This window comes from Spermophilus citellus, assembly GCF_964194105.1.
Source record: "Spermophilus citellus genome assembly, chromosome: 4".
Classification (NCBI taxonomy): Eukaryota; Metazoa; Chordata; class Mammalia; order Rodentia; family Sciuridae; genus Spermophilus; species Spermophilus citellus.
In genome coordinates, this window is record NC_138185.1 from 162,753,003 (window position 1) to 162,770,127 (window position 17,125).

General features: G+C 40.8%; 1 protein-coding gene and 1 pseudogene across 2 annotated transcripts in view; one reads left to right on the forward strand and one right to left on the reverse strand.

The window, feature by feature from the left end:
• The first annotated feature begins 2,252 nt into the window (after positions 1-2,252).
• Positions 2,253-17,125, forward strand: part of ARG2 (arginase 2) — a 42,211-nt gene continuing 27,338 nt past the window's right edge. The window contains exons 1-2 of the mRNA XM_081290104.1: positions 2,253-2,520; positions 3,492-3,564. Of these exons, the coding sequence (XP_081146230.1) occupies positions 2,410-2,520; positions 3,492-3,564 (184 nt within the window). The 5' untranslated portion in view covers positions 2,253-2,409. The remainder of the gene's footprint in view (positions 2,521-3,491; positions 3,565-17,125) is intronic.
• On the reverse strand, positions 8,809-10,158 carry LOC308646747 (protein N-terminal glutamine amidohydrolase-like; annotated as a pseudogene). Its single transcript has one exon. The product of its transcript is annotated as a protein N-terminal glutamine amidohydrolase-like (transcript).

A 17,125-nucleotide genomic window follows, 5' to 3' on the forward strand; every position in this document is an offset into this window, starting at 1 on the left:
GTTGTTGAGGCAGGCCTTGAACTTGGATCCTCCTGCTCAGCTTTCTGATTGCTGAGTACTCTGAAAGAACATTGGAGAGGTGTTAGAGCAAAGTTTCTCTCTGCCCTCCTGCCATCCTTGTCTCCTGACCCCATTTTTTCTTCTGAGGTGAGTTATAGAAACCTGAGTTCCTCTTCCCCAAGGCAGGCCTTAAAGACTAGAACTCCTTTCCCCCAAACAAGCCATAAAACCTAGAAAACTTATTCTCTCTCTTCTTCCTTGAACACCTTCCTTCTAGCGGGGCGGGGGGGGGGGTCCTGCCCCAAACTTGGGAGTAAAGAATGCTACACAGACAAGTCTTGCTGGTTTCCCCCTATTTCCATAGATCTTCCTCTTTTGTCCAATCACATTTCTATATACCTGTCCATTCCTCATCAAACCTAAACATTAAATAACAGACAGTTTTCTTCAGTCTTCATTTCTGAAGGCTCACATCTCAAGTAAAACTTGATCAAATGACCTTGATCGGCCTCTCTTGTAAACCTTCCTTTGGTTATAGAAGTGTCATCTGTGACCCTTATGATGGTTAATGAAAGGTATCACACTTTCTGCCCATACAATAGAATATGACCTAGTCTGCTGTTCACTTAAAAGTGTGTGACTAGTAATTTGCCTCTGATTAAACTATAGGTAGTGGAAAACCACTGAAAATGACATGTAGGAATCATGTATTTTTTTGGACAGATCAATCTGGTGATCCACGGTTGGTGATTAAGGATAGTGAGGTTTTTGCAGAAGCCCAGTAATTCTATTCTGATTTTGCTAAGACCTTGACAAAGACTTTGTTAAACCAGCAGGTGGAGACAAGTATGCAGTATCCTCTAAAAATAACCTGCTTTATACAGCAGGAGTTACAGTGTTGCCATGGAAACTTTTGAAATACTTTGGAGAGCATTATGTAAATCGGCATCAGGTGAAATAAGCCTAAGATGTTTATGTAAAAATTTACTTTGGAAGCAATAATGTTTAGATTCCTGTATGCCATAGTGTCATAATTAAGAACTTGAAATTGGAGTCAGCTCTGCCACTTAAAAGCTATGTGACTTAGGGATAGTTACTTCTGTCATCCTGTTTTCTCATCTTTAAAATAGTCCCTTCTTGGGCTGGGGTTGTAGCTCAGTGGAAGAGCGCTTGCCCAGAATGTGTTAGACATTGAATTCAATTCTCAGCACCACAAACAAATAAACAAAATAAAGGTCCATCAACACAACAAAAAATATTTAAAAATATAGTTCTGGGGCTGGGGATGTGGCTCAAGCGGTAACGCGCTCGCCTGGCATGCGGGGGGCACTGGGTTCTATCCTCAGCACCACATAAAAATAAAAAAATAAAGATGTGTCCACCGAAAACTGAAAAATAAATATTAAAAATTTCTCTCTCTCTCTCTCTCTCTCTCTCTCTCTCTCTCTCTCTCTCTCTCTCTCTCAAAAAGAATATATATATATATAGAGTCCCTTCTTTGTAGAATTGTCGGAGGGTTAAAGTTCTTAGAATTTAGGTTGGTCATTATTAAAATACTGTTATTAGCTATTAAGACTTTAAGTAGTCAGTATTTTCAGCTCTTTAGCGTCCCTCAACTTTAGAAATAGTTCGAATACATTGGTTTATTTGGTTTTTAATAACCAGTGCTCCCGATATTCACGCAACAAATTGAAAACATCTAGAAGGTAATTGCTTGATAAATTCTAACCCCGCCATACAGTAGGTGAATCTTAACATGCCGGAGTCAGAGAGCTTTAATCTACATCGGATCTTCTAGTCTTAGATGCCCAAAGGTGGGGTGATGCCAGGACTTTGAGCTTCGAGATGGAAGAAAGCCGATGGATGCTGGCTTTGTCTAGGGTAGCCAACGTGTGGGGTCCAGTCAGACCCCGGACGGCGCAGCCCAGCCAACCCTTGGCAGAGTTAGCAACTGAGGGGCGTGTATTTGCATGAAAAGCGAGATCGTAGAGACTGTCAGTTCGTGTATTCCACCGAGTTCATGAACTCGGGGAGGGCGGGCCACTTCACATGAAAGGACACACCTGTCTGTCTCTGGGCTTTTATTGGCCGGCCCTTGATACAGCCTTCTAGGTGTCAGCAGAAGGGGCGTGTCCCTGGTTGGGACAGCCAGCTCCAGGGTGGAATGATGTCATCGTAGGCGTGTCCCGAGAACCGGAGGAGCAGTGAGCGGGGCCTACGGGAAGGTGTGCCGGGGGCTGGTTGGGGGCGCGGGCGGTGTGGCGGGGGGGGGGGGGGCTAGGTGGCGGTGACGTCACGGGGCGGCGCGGCTGGCGCCTATAGGTAAGCTCTGCGGCGGTCGGTGGCCCTCACTCGAGGCTGCCAACAGCACCGACACACTTCTCTCTTGGCTTCCCGGCGCTTCTGATCATGTCCTTGAGGGGCAGTTTCTCGCGTCTTCTTCGGACGCAAATGCATTCTGTCCTGAAGAAGTCCGTCCACTCTGTGGCTGTGATAGGAGCCCCTTTCTCTCAGGGACAGGTGAGAGCTGGGAACCGACACTGTGGGCAGGATTTCCCGGCTCCCAGAACTGGAGAAAGCGGCGGTGGGGTGCTGGAGGCCCGGAGGCGAGGCCAGGAGAGGTTGGGGCAACGGTGAGGGCGAGAGCCGGCGGTTTCCTGCGATTGGGCACCGGGAGAACACGTGGGATTTAGCCGGACCGAGATGAAGAGGGAGCGAAGGGGGGATGGATGGTGCAAGGGCCGTGGGCAGCGAGAGGGCGGGCTTCTGCGGCCTCCCCAGAAAGAGCGGGAGAACGGTAGCCCCAGCCTGGGGTGATGGAAGGGAGGAAAGGAGGAAGAGGGTTCCTCCTGCCTCAACTCCTGAGTCGCTGGGATTACAGGCATGCACCACCATGCCCGGCCTTGCTTCAGCTTTAACTGCACTCAACATTTTCCCCTACAATTATTCGCCGAGAAGGCGAAACCCGCCACAATGCCCGGTGGAGAGGAGGTGCGAAGAGGATCCTTTCTTCCAGAAAGCATTAACCGGGAAAGAAATAGGCACTGTTCTCTCCCGGGGCGGGAGGACCCGAGGGGCTGTTTTGTTTTCTCTTCAGTGAAAGACACCTGCAGTCGTAGAGGGCTTGCTCACTAGTGGCCAGATCCCTGGCCACACAGCCACAGCCACACACACCCAACCCGCAGATCCTAACCTGTCTCAGCCCCTCCCTTGTTTTGGACTTTGCTGACCCTTCTCGCAGGAGGAAGTTGATTTAATCCAAGGAATGGAGTTGTTTCCCAGTGTAAAGGTTAGATAAAATGGCCACACCTCATAGATGGAAGTAATAGATGGAAGGACAGATGCTGTGTCAGGTTTTCAGAGGAGTCTATTAGGAACCAAGTGTAGTATTGCAGATTTCTGTATTTTTTTTGTGTGTGTGAACTAAATTATGTGTGTGTGTTTTGCCCTCATCTTTCCTTCCATCTAACTGTAATTTGTGTGATTTGCAGAAAAGAAAAGGAGTGGAATATGGTCCAGCTGCTGTTAGAGAAGCTGGCTTGCTGAAAAGACTCTCTGCTTTGGGTAAGTGGCTGGATTTTATGTCTGTACAGGACTGTTAATGGACCACTTTGGAGTTTTCTCTCTCATTTTTTTTTTTTTTATGGTACTGGGGATTTAACCCAGGGGTGCTCTACCATTGAGCTACATCCCAGCCCTTTTTATTTTTTTGAGATAGGGCTTTTTTGCTAAGTTGCTGAGGCTGGCCTGGAACTTGTGATCCTCCTGCCTCAGCCTCCCAAGTTGCTGGGATTTCAGGTGTGTGCCACTGTGTTGGGCTTGGAGTCTTATCTCTTATATCCATGGCCTACAGTGTCATCTGTGTACGTGGGAACAATCTGCCACATCTATCTCTTGTTCTTTGGGTTACATCTGCAGTTTAAGATCTATCAGGGAATCTTTAGGGAAAGTTGCAATAAAGAGTTGATGTGGAAGTCCAGGGGTAAAATGAGGCTGGGCCTGGGACAAGCTGCTAATGGCATGCATCAGGTGCTGAGAACACTTTCACCAGCTGTTTTTTTTTTTTTTTTTTTTTTTTTTGGTCCTGGGGATTTAACTCAAGGGAGCTTTACCTGAGCTACATCCCATTCCTTTTTATTTTTTATTTTGCAACAGGGTCTCATTAAGTTGCTTAGGGCCTTGCTAAGTTTCAGAGGCTGGCTTTGAACTTGCAATCCTCCTGCCTCAACTCCTGAGTCGCTGGGATTACAGGCATGCACCACCATGCCCGGCCTTGCTTCAGCTTCAACTGCACTCAACATTTTCCCCTACAATTATAGCTTTCAAAACTCAGTCTTGAGATGCTTATGAGTCATCAGTCAAATTTCCTCTCTTCAAATTCATTTCCTCTCTAGGGTTTATGGTTTTGCATTACTGTAAGCAGGGTGTAGAGCTGTGTTTTTCAAACCTACATGATTAGAAGATCACCTGGGTTACTCATTAAAAATATAGGTTCCTAGACTCCTCCATGGAAGAGTCTGGTTCTTTGGGTCTGAGGTGGGACCCAGATTTGTGCGTTTTTCTTTTTGCTTTCATCTTTTTTTCCCCCTGTGATACTGGGGATTGAACCTAGGGGGTGCTCTACCACTGAGTTACATCCCTAGTCCTTTTTTCATTTTTTAATTTTGAGACAGTCTTGCTAAGTTGCCCAGGCTGGCCTTAAACTTGCAATCCTCCTGCTTCAGCCTCCTGAGTAGGTGGGATGACAGAAGTATACCACCGTGCCTGACAGATATAAGCATTTTTACAAGCCCCTCAGATAACCAGTCTTAAAAGTTGCAGTCTTGTAATTAGGATAGTACTTCAAGTTTTTAAAAACAAAAGTAAATCTGATCCAAAGATAAATGCAATTTGTATAGTAATGGCATCTTTTAGTAACAGGGTACCAAATTTCATAACTTTATAGATAGGAAGGTTCTCCTTATGTCTAACCCAAATATTTCTGGCTGATACTCAAGGTCATTTCCTCCATTACATATTTTTTTCTAGTACTGCAAATTCCAAATATGTGACAGCAGGGTGATATGGAGATAGGATCACAGAATTCCCTACTCTTCCTCTAAAATCTCTGCTGATGAGTCCATTACACGGATCAGTCATCTCCTTTCAAAACCTGCAGGAATAATGAAGTTACTGAAATCATCTAAAGTTGAGGTGTATGCCTCCACTTTTATAAGGATATGACGACTCAGATTGAATATTCAAAATTCTTCTCTGTTCAATAATTGCAGTTTCTTCTTCATTAGTATCTCCTTCTTAGTCATTTTAATAACTCACCAAGTTCACTACCAAAGTGAAAGATAAACTGCTAAGATTTGGTCTTTTTATTTTTTACAGTGCTAGGAATCCAACCCAGGGACTCAAGAACCTAGGCAAGTGCTCTAGCACTGAACTACACCCCAGTCCAGGTCTTCTTTTAATGTGTCAAGGTAGCTACTGGGAGGAGGTTTTTTGTTTGTTTGTTTTTGGTGTTGGGGATTGAATCCAGAGTGTTTTACCACTGAGTTACATCCCTAGCCCCTTTTTGTTTTTTATTTTGAGACAGAGTCTCACTGAGTTGCTGAGGCTGGCTCCGAACTTGCAGTCCTCCTGCCTCAGCTTACTGAGTCATTGGGATACAGGCATATGCCACTGTGCCTGGCTTGGGAGGAGGTTTTTATTCCTGCTTATTAATGAAGACACTGTCTCTTAAAATAGCTTGTATATACTCTGCCTTTTCAAAAAAATCATTTTACACTGAAGACAACAATCTCTGGTGATCACTATTTTTATATACCAGATAAATGTCTGTAGCCCCTCTGACAAACTGGGCCAGGCATTGCTCAAGTTGCTATGTTATCTCTAGGTCCTGTCTTCAAGAGACTCTGACCAGAAACAGGTTAGGCCTCTTTAGAGAGAAGCGGCACACTGGTAACAGCTTCCTTCATTTATAGACCTCTTTTCTGTCCATCTCTCAGTAATTTTCCACTCCAACCTGGGGGAGGCCCTTTTCCTTTAAATACTATTCCCTCTACTTTTTCTTTTCCCTTTAAACTCCCAATCTAAAGTAATAGTAAAGCTTCAGTTTATTTTGCCTGCCTTTTCATATTTTTTTTTTCAAAATTTTTAGTTGTATTTGTACCTAGCTGCTGATTGGTAGGCCAATATCACCAGCTGTCGAAAACAGAATCTCATTGCACATTAATAAGATTGTGGCACTCAGCAGATTTCCAGCACATGGTTTTGGCTAATCTCCTGGAATATGTTAGAGAAAAGTACCATGAGTAGTTTCATTGCTCTGCTCCTTAACAGTAACAAAATAATTTATGTCCTTCCAGTACTTTCAAATTAGCATGGGTCAAATTTCAAAGCATGAGTAGCAGGCTGGGGAAACAAACAAACAAAAAAAAAGAGAGAGAGAGAGAGAGAGAGAGAGAGAGAGAGAGAGAGAAGGTAATTTTCCTAATTCCTTTGTTCTTGCCTTTTGCTCTGATGTCACTAGCTGCTCTTCTGTGTTGCTATGGCGTCACATAAACTTCTGTTTTCTTAGGTGAATGTATTTATTTGACTTAGTGTCTGGACTTGTTTTTCCATTTCCCTCGACTCAATAGGGCATGAGTCTCATAGGTAACCATTTATTTTAGTACATTAAGAGGGCCGGACAGAAATGAAGAGAGATGGCTCTGTCAAAGCTCAGAGGCAGGGCTGGGGTTGTAGCTCAGTGGTAGAGCGCTTGCCTGGCACGTATGAGGCATTGGGTTCAATCCTCAGCACCATATAAAAATAAATAAATAAGATAAAGTTATTGTGTCCATCTACAACTAAAAAAAAAAAAAATGTGTTAAATAAAAAAATCTCAGAGGCAGTCCATCTGCTCCTGATTCTAGATAGCTCTGATGTCCACAGCAGTTTGTCTTTTTCACATTAGAAGTAGAATGATTGTCTGTGGGAAAAGATAGCTGTAAGCCAAGATTAAGGCTGTAAGTCTCTATCTTTTTAATTCTGGTAATTTGACTCAGCTGTGCTACTGAAGAAGCCACAGTCACTGAGAAATCTGTTCAAATGAGCTTGCTTCTGACCAGGCCACAAGTCCTGGTGTCCAGAAAGTCATTTGTGGGTTATTCTGGTTCTTCTCAATTAGACTAATGACACTTATTCTTCCTAATCTACTTGGTACTCTAACAGATAGAACAAGAATCTCTTTGGTTGAGACAAGTTGAGAACCAAGAATCTAGTTTGCTTCCACAAGAACTGCTGATAAGAGGACCTGAGATAGTTGTTTAAATATAAAAATCTTAAGTAAGAGAGCTGTTCATTTGGGACAGATCGATATGTGAGTTCAGGCATCTGTATTTGCTTCCAACAGTTGGTAGAGGACTTTAGGAGTCACAGGTTTAGTTGCATGATAGTGATGCATTAGCCTGGCTTCCTTCCTGCCATTCCTCTGAAGTTAGCATGGAGGGAATTTGTCTCATGACTTTGAAGAGTGAAATCAATGGACACAGGGTGAGAGCAAAGTAACAGAATTTATTAGAGTAATAGAAAGAAAGCAGACTCCCAAAGGGTAGAGGACCCAAGAAAGGGATACTGAAGAGCAGCTATTATCTAAGTGTTTATATGAATCTGAGGGTTAAGGAAGCTAGCCTCCTACCCAACCCTGGGAAAGGCACTCAGTGTCCACAAGCTCTTCATGTGCTCTTTGGTCTGCCCCCTTGTTTTGATGAGGGTCCACTATGAGTTTTTTCTGTTTCTATAGGAATCAGCCTGACCTGGATGAGGCCTGGTGTGTGTTCTCAGCCTGGCTGAATAGAAACCTGACCTGAAGGAGCCCAAGTTTTCTGCCTGTTCATTTTAACCTTTTCTCCTGCCTCAAAACTACCTAGAGGAAGCTCAGATTGTCAGCCTTTATTTTATTGGATTTTTTATCACCTAGCTGACTGCTTTGTTCCTAAATAGTCTCCTCTGATAGCCAATACTACTCTCTCTTGGCCTCCTTTCTTCATTGAATTGTGGGGGGATCTTCTCCTAACCCTCACGTTGAGGTCCCCAGTATTATTCCTGCCATTTTCTGATGAATGTGACCAATCTCATTCACTCCCCACTTACTCTCAACAACTTTGACCTTCCTCTAGAAAGCCAAGTTTACTCCTCTACCTTTGTTTTAAGTAGCCTCAGCTCAATGTTACAGATATGTTAAACCCATCATGTTAAAAAAAAGTTCTTTTATCTTCTCTCTCAAATCCACTTTTTCTGTTGTCTTGTCATTATTTCACACTGTCACCCATTATCTAGTTACTCAAGTCAATTCAAAGAACATCACAATTCTTTTCTTTCCCTTTTGCTTCTTAAATCAGTTTATCACCTCATCTTAGCGATCTTATCTCCTAAATGATTAGATTCCTTCTCCACAATACTGCTCAAGTTTTGTTCCTATTGTCACACTGAATATAACTTTCAAATGGTATCTCATGTCCTCTTTTTTCATTCCTCACTTTAACCTTCTTCAGTGCTACCATAATGGTATTTCTCCCCTCCCCCAATTAATGCTAAATACCTTTTATTTGAAATTTTACAAGCCACATTTCCAAGGCATCTTGAAGAAGATAGATGTGAAAATGTGTTTTAAAGCAGTGATTCTCATCTATGATTAAGACGTTCTAAGGTGTTTTGAATCATCAAGAGCAACACAAAATCTTCAAAACTAGTTTTAAATCTATTTTATTTAAAACCATTTACAAATAGGCCAAATATTACTCAGCCTAAGAGAACATCAACCTTTTATATTTTAACAACATCATAGTCCAAAAAGACTAATACTTATTGCTGATTCAGCTCACAATATTATCCCTTCCCAGGTAGCAGTGCTGTGTCTAGAAATATTTTATGGTCGCCCTTTTTTTAATATTTATTTTTTAGTTGTAGTTGGACACAATACCTTTATTCTATTTATTTATTTTTATGTGGTGCTGAGGATTGAATCCAAGGCCTCGAATATGCTAGGTGACTACTCGACTGCTGAGCCACAACCCCAGCCCCTTTATGGCATCAGAGATTGACAGAGCCATAAGGCATGGCCCTGCCTACAAGAAATTTACAGTGTATCCTGAAAGACAGGAAATATCCATAACAGACAAACGGAACTGGCTCCAAGTCCACACCTCTTTCTTAACAGGAGCTGTTACCCATATAAGTCATCACATGTTTTAGCAAATGAGCCACAGGAATAGCCTAGCAATTAGATGCTGCACTGAGTTTCAACTTGACATATTGAAAAGAAAGAGTGCATTTTATTTTATATTTTTGTGGTGCTGGGGATTGAACCCAGGGTCTCACATATGCTAAGCACACATTCTACCATTGAGCTACAGCCTCAGCCCCTAAAAGGACTTATTTAATTCACTGATATTTGTGTTCACTCATGTTTTCACTCAGTTGAATCAAGAAAAAAAATGTAACTCCAAGACAACTGTACTCTAATGTTTGCTGTACCAAATGAAAGAATGGATTGTCCATGTCCTAGAATTTCTCATAGTTCCACATTCTTATGTCAGATTCAGTAGTTGCTGCTAAACCAATGTACAAATTCAGAAAGTGTGTAGATAGAGCCCCATCCTACTTCAGGATCCATGCTGATGAAATCATTCAAGTTCATTTTGGAGTTTCTAGTTTCAGTGCAAGGGTATGGTGAAGGAGGCTCTCTCTAGTTCCCACTGGAGCCTTTCATGTGAGATTGATCAGAAGCGAAGTTTTTCAGATAGGATTCTACGTGGATCACTCTAAATTTCCCAGATCACAGGTCCATTTCCAGGTCTTGCTTGCTGTTTACAGATAGGTGTCATCCTCTCTTTTGATATGAAGACAGCATAACATTCTTCCAAAGGATACTGGTTGTGGTTTTTGATGTATTTATAGAGCTTCCAAATATATTCAATAGCCGCTGCTGTAGACCCAGGTGTCCTGTAGGGGTGCTGGCTGGCTGGTAGAGGGTGGTGGGAGCAGAGTCCTCCTCCATGGCCTGGGACTCACCAACAGGACCCACCGAAGGAATCCATTGGTACACAGCAGCTCCAGAGTGGTATTTCTAAAATGCTAATCTCTGTTCTTCCCATGGCTAGCTGACTTTCTTTCTTTACTTTTTCTTTCCAGAGCCAGGAATTGAACACAGGGGATTGATTCAGCATACTAGACTGAGCTACACTGACAGCCCCACGGAGCTCTTTTAAATGCAGCCATGCATCTCAGGCCTGTCATTCATATACCACCAGTTGCCATATCCATAGTCTGCTTGTATTATTTATTTTAGTTGTGTTTTTTTTTTTTTTTTGGTTCCAGGGATTGAATCCAGGGGTGCTTAACCACGGAGCCACATCCCTAGCCCTTTTCTGTATTTTATTTAGAGACAAGGTCTTGCCGAGTTGTTTAGGGCCTTGCTAAGTTGCTGAAGCAGGCCTTGAACTCTCGATCCCCCTGCCTTAGCCTCCTGAGCTGCTGGGATTTCAGGTGTGCGCCACCGTGCCTTGCAGTGTTTTTCTTAATATTGGCTTTAAAGCTTCATACTTTTAAGACATAGCCTGCCCCTATAATGAACTGTGAAGTCTCAAGATTTACACTAGTACATTTTAATGCTTAAAGCATTTGAATGCTTTTATATTTGGGTATTTTTCTTTCAATCATTAGTGGTATCTGTTCTGTACTTACCAACCAATAGGAGAGATTCTGCATAATTTGACCCTCCCTGCCTCTTATACTTACTTCCACACATTCCACCTTGTTTTCACTGAAGTTAAGGCTATAGCCACTTGACCTAGGATCCACCAACAGAAGAACTCATATCAAATTTTAACTTGAAATTCAAGAATAAAGGTCAGCTAAGGATTCTTTCTCCTTTCTCTGATAGTGGGGGCCAGGGCAGCAATAGTATCTTTCACTGGCCCATTTAGCAGTGTGGTGTTTGGTTGTTAGGGGTGGGGTCATTAGTCCTGGCAGTGGGCATTTAAACAGACTTAGATTTTATTTATTTAGTGGTATTGGGGCTTGAACACATGAGTGTGGTTCTGCCACTGAGCTAAATCCCTAAACCTTTTCAATTTTTATTATTTATTAATTAGTATAGTAATTATTATTGCAATACTGGAGGTTGAACCCAGGGGTACTTAACCATTGATTTTATATCCCCAGACCTGTTTATTTTTTATTTTGAGATGGGGTCTCCTTAAGTTGCCAAGGCTGGCCTGAACTTTGGATCCTCTTGCCTCAACCTTTCAAGTAGCTAGGATTACAGGTGTGTGCCACACCAGACATTTTTTAAAATAATTTTTTAAAATATTTTTTGTTGTTGTAAATGGACACAATACTTTTATTTTGTTTTATTTATTTTTATATGGTGCTGAGGATCAAACCCAGTGCCTCCCATGTGTGAGGCAAGTGCTCTGCCACTGAGCTTGTGCCTGGCTTGGTTTTTTTTTTTTTTTTTTTTTTTGTATCAAGGCTTGAACTCCGGGGTATTTAAGCTTAACCACCATCAAAGCCCTTTTAAATATTTTTATTAGAGGCAGAGTGTTTTTAAAAAAAATTTTTAGATGTTGATGGACCTTTATTTTATTCATTTATTTGTATGTGGTGCTGAGAATTGAACCCAGTGCCTCACACATGCTACGCGAGTGCTCTACCACTGAGCCACAACACCAGCCCTAGAGACAGAGTCTTGCTGAGTTGCTCAGGGCCTTGCTAAATTGCTGAGGCTGGGTTTGAATTTGTGATCCTCCTCCCTCAGCCTCCCAAGTTGCTGGGATTACAGAGGTGGCTTGTTTTATTTTTGAGATAGGGTCTTGCTGAATTGTCCAGACTGGGTTTGAATTTACAAATCCTCCTGCCTTAGCCTCCTGAGTAGCTGGGATTTCGGGATTGTGCACCTGAATCAGATTTATATTTTCTTAAAGATTGGGACTAGGGCTGGGGGTCTAGCTCAGTGGTAGATAATGTATCTAGCATGTATGTGCAAGGCTTTAGGTTTAAGCCTTAGTACTGTAAAAACAAAAACCCAAAATCCAGAGAGATTCTGGGAATGACCCCCGCATTTAATTATTTTGTTTTTCTGCTAAATTAGGCAGAACAGGTTTCTGTTGCTTGCAATTTAAAGATCTTAACTGATAAACCTGTTTAAAAGTTATAGTAAGAAACAAGTTACCACAAGGACTGCGCCTGGCTTTTTTTTTTTTTTTTTTTTTTTTTATATAGTCAAAGTTTTCTCTCTCTAGGACCTTGATCATAAATTTTTTTTCTTTTCAAAGTTTTATCCCCATCATTAGTGTTGGACACAATCTTCTTTTTTTTTCAATATTTATTTTTTAGTTGGACACAATACCTTTATTTTATTTATGTATTTTTATGTGGTGCTGATGATCGAACCCAGGGCCTTGCATGTTCTAAGCGAGCATTCTACTGCTAAGCCACAACCCCAGCCCGGACACAATCTTCTTATTAGTTAATATAACCCAGGTTACAATTTCTTTGGCCTTTAATCTGGGACTGTATCTTAATTCCATTTCATTTAAGCAGTTCCTTGTTCAGTTGGCACTTTGATTTTTTTTTGGTACTGGGGATTGAACCCAAGGGCACTTAACCACTGAGCCACATCCCCAGCTCTTTTAATTTTTTTAAATTTTGAAACAGGGTCTCACTAGGTTGCTTATATCCTCACTAAATTGCTGAGGTTGGCTTTTAATTTGTGATCCTCCTGCCTCAGCCTCCCATCCTGCTGGGATTACAGGCATGCACTGCCATGCCCAGCGGTACTTTGATTTTTGAAACATCATATTCACTAATGTGACTTCTTTTTTTTTTTTTTTTAAAGAGAGAGTGAGAGAGGGAGAGAGAGAAAGAGAATTTTTAATATTTATTTTTTTTTAGTTATTGGCGGACACAACATCTTTGTTTGTATGTGGTGCTGAGAATCGAACCCGGGCCGCACGCTTGAGCCACATCCCCAGCCCCCACTAATGTGACTTCTTGAAAATAGCAGCTAGAGTCTAAATAAACTTAAAGACATCTTCAAGTTCGGGACTTATGTTGGTCAAATAAAGACAGCCAAACAAGTGTGGCCTTCTAGGGAACTACCAGAATGATCAATGTTGCTGCATCCTGCACAGCAAGGGATCAGTAAACCAACGGAGGTATGAACCAGCTGATAAAATTAGAGGTCTGAAGAAATATTTAGAAATAAAGACAAAGACATAAAAATAGTTTAATGGGGGTGGATGGGTGTTGGTGGATGGATCAGACCTTAAGGGTCTGCTGTCTCTAGCAAACAAAAGCCCACCATCTTTTATTTATAGGTAAGCACATCAAAGGGATTTATTGTAAGAGAAAAACTTCTTCAAAACAAACAAAAAGCGAAGTTGAGCACCAGGCACAGGCTAATCAGGGCTTATCTACTTGCGCAACAGCTGGCGCCTCCAGTCTATTGAGTGTGACCATATTTCTTCCACTCCAGGGCAGCAGGCATCAGAATTCAAAGCTATGGAACCCATAAATTCCGTGCCAGGCAAGGAATCTGCCCTATCAGCAGCAGCCACCTGCAAATGGGCATGTCTTTCAGCAATGTTGCACTGAAAGATACCCAGAAGCTGCAGTCTGCTGTGGAGTTCAAAGCAATGATTTATTTGCTGTTCCTGACATATCAAATAATGACAATTCTCTCAAAATAAAAAGTAAAAAGTTTCTCAGTGGTAGTGCATCCCTGTAATGCAAATAAATAAACAAAACAATTTCTAAAAATTCAAAATTCCAACTAATGAATAGATAAGAAAAATGATATATTCAAATAATGGAATATTCAGCCATAAAAGGAATAAAATACTAATTCATATGACAACATGGATGAACCTTGAAAATATTATTCCAAGTATGTCAGGAATATAGAAAAAAAAGGTCACAGGTATGATTGCATATGAAATGTCTAGAAGAGGCAATTATTGGTTCTCAGGGGCTAAGGGCAATGGGAAATGACTGCAAATGTACAAGTTTCTTTTGTAGCATGATGAAGTTGTTCTGGAATTGGATAGTGTTGATGGTTGTACAACTTTGTGAACATATATGTGTTTGTATGTATGAGTGTGTGCATATATAAATATACACACACACGTATGTATAAAATTTTTTTTTTGGCAGGGGTAGGGGAGAGTACTGGGAATTGAACCCAGGGACACTTAACCACAGATCCACATCCCCAGCCCTTTTTTATTTTTTATTTTGAGACAGGGTCTTGCTATCTTGCTGAGGCTGGTCTCGAACTTGTGATCCTCCTGCCTCAGCCTCCTGAAATACTGGAATTACAGGTGTGCACCATCATGCCTGGCTGTCAATATTTTAAGAATCCTTGAATTATAATTTCTAAAAGGGTGAATTTTTTAGTATGTGAATTAGATCTTAATTATAGTAACCAAAAATTATATAGGCAGTTGTGATTGCTAAGGATATGTGGGACCTCTGAATTACCAGTACTGGTCTATTTTTGTGACTTGAGTATTAAAAGGTGTATGCATTACAACTACTGTTTTACTTTATACAAGTTTGATATATTTGTTTTGTTTTTATATTGTGAAACATAACATAAAAACTGTATACTTTTTAAATCATGTCTGTTGACAGATATGGATCTTAGGGTGCCAATCTTCTTTTTTCTTTTTTTTAATATTTATTTTTTAGCTTTAGGTGGACACAATATCTTTATTTTATTTTTATGTGGTGCTGAGGATTGAACCCAGTGCCTCGTGCATGCCAGGCAAGCGCGCTACTACTTGAGCCATATCCCCAGTCCCAGGGTGCCAATTTTCAACTTCTTATTTATTTGGGGTATTAGGAAAAGAGATGAAGCTAGTGTTTTTGAGAGCTGTCTGAATAGTATTTATAAGCCTTTGAGACAAAAATTGGTTTCTAGGTTGACTGAATAGCAACTGTCGGTGATCTTTTTGAAGGGAGTTGGGGGCAGGCGGTGTATGACCCAGCAAATCCTTTGCTTCTACTACTCACTCTCTTCTATTGGACATAGTCTGTCTTTACAGTAAAGAGAAATAAAAACAGAAGGATCAAAAGAAAACAAAAAAAAAGAAACAAAAAAATTTGTCTAGGGTCTGAGTATGTGATTGGAAGCTAAGGTATTGGAATGAACTTGTTTAAGATCAGTAAAGTTTTTGTTTGTTTGGGTTTTTATTGGTACCAGGGATTGAACCCAGGGGTGTTCTATCACTGACATCCCCAGCCCTTTTTATTTTTTATTTTGAGACAGGGTCTTGCTAATTTGCTTAGGGAGTCATTGAGTTGCTAAGTCTAGCCTGGAACTTGCAATCCTCCTGCCTTACCCTCCCAAGTCATGGGGATTACAGGGATGCACCACCATGCCCAGCAAAATCAGTAAGGTTTTGAATTTCTCTGATTTGTAAAATTATTTGGATATGCTTTTGTTTTTGTTTAGTGATGCTGGGGATTGAACCCAAAGCCTCACTCATGAGATAATTGGTTATATTTTTAAAAGATTAAATGTCTAGCAAATTGACTTTATTTTTCCCGTCTTAATCCATTTTATGTGTCTATAACAGAATACCTGAGTCTGGCCAATTTATAAGGAACTTATAAAGGCTTTTGGTTCTGGAGGCTGGGACGTCCAAGATCAAGGGCCTATTTGCTGCATCATAACATAGTGAAAGACATCACATGGCAAGAAAGATCAAGAATTTGCAGGCTCAAACTGCCTGAATTTGCAGGCTCAAACTCTTTTAATTGGCATTTTATCCATTTGTTCAGAACCTGAACTCTTTCTGTTACGCCCCACCTTTCAACACTATTACACTGGGGATTAAATTTCCAACACATACTTTGGGGAATAACACATTCAAACTATAATAGGGTTCAGCAGAACACTAAACCATTGCACTGCTTTGGACTTCATCTGAGCCACGCTGATCTTGGAGGATGGGTGGCATGGAGGAATAGGAATGAAGGCCTTTGAGATATGGCATCTCTTTTGGTTCCCCCACTCTCAATCCTACTTGCATTGTCACTAATAGTTTCCTACTTCTTTGGCTTCAGCTTTGTATTTTCCAGTTTTCCTTTATATTGCAGATTCCTCTTAGAAAGTGAATATATTATCAATAATTTAGTAGTGCCTTAGTAAATGCTAATATCACTGATGATGTACCAGAAAATGGGCATGTCTATTGGAATTTGGCAAGTTTCGATGTCTTTCCAGTTTATAAAGGTAGCAAAGATAATAACTTATACCTCTTATTTCAAAGTTATTAGATAGCTAACATTTTCCATGTAACATTTTCCACTATGCTAGGCATTTAAAATTACCCCATTTCATAATTCGTAAAAACGCAAATCATGACTACCTCATAGCCATTAACAAGGTTACCATAAAAAACACCAGAAAATGAGTGTTGAAGTGTTGGAGAGGATGTGGAGAAACTGGAAGTCTTGGGCACTGTTACAGGAATGTAAAATGGTGTAACTACTAGGAAGACATGGTGACTGCTCAAAAAATTTTAAATAGAATTACCATGTGATCCAGCAGTTCCATTTCTGGGAATATACCCAAAAGAATTGAAAGCAGGGTCTTGAGGAGATATTTGTACGCCCAGCATTATCCATGATTGTCAAAAGGTGGAAGCCACTAAGTGTCCATTGATGAATTAATGGATAAACAAGATGGTAGGCAGACAATGGAATATTATTCAGCCTTAAAAGGCAGGAAATTTTGACATATGCTGTGATATGGATGAACCTTCAGAGCAATATATTAAGTAAAATAAGCCAGTCATAAAAATGTAAGTACTGTTTATGGTTTAACTTATGAGGTTTCTTTTTCTTTTTCTTTTTTTTTTTTTTTTAAATAAAACCAATCCCACAGCATTTAGTACATTGTTTTGATTTGTAAAAAGGCTGGGGAGAGGGGAAAGAAGTAAAGTATAGTCTGAAGAGGCTAGGAAACATTCCCAAGGTCATGAGGTCAGCAGTTTGGTTGAGAACCTCATTTCTTACCATATACATTCTGAACTTCTTTTTGGCTCAGTCAGCTGCCTTCTCAGCTTTGACTAAGGCTGAAGAA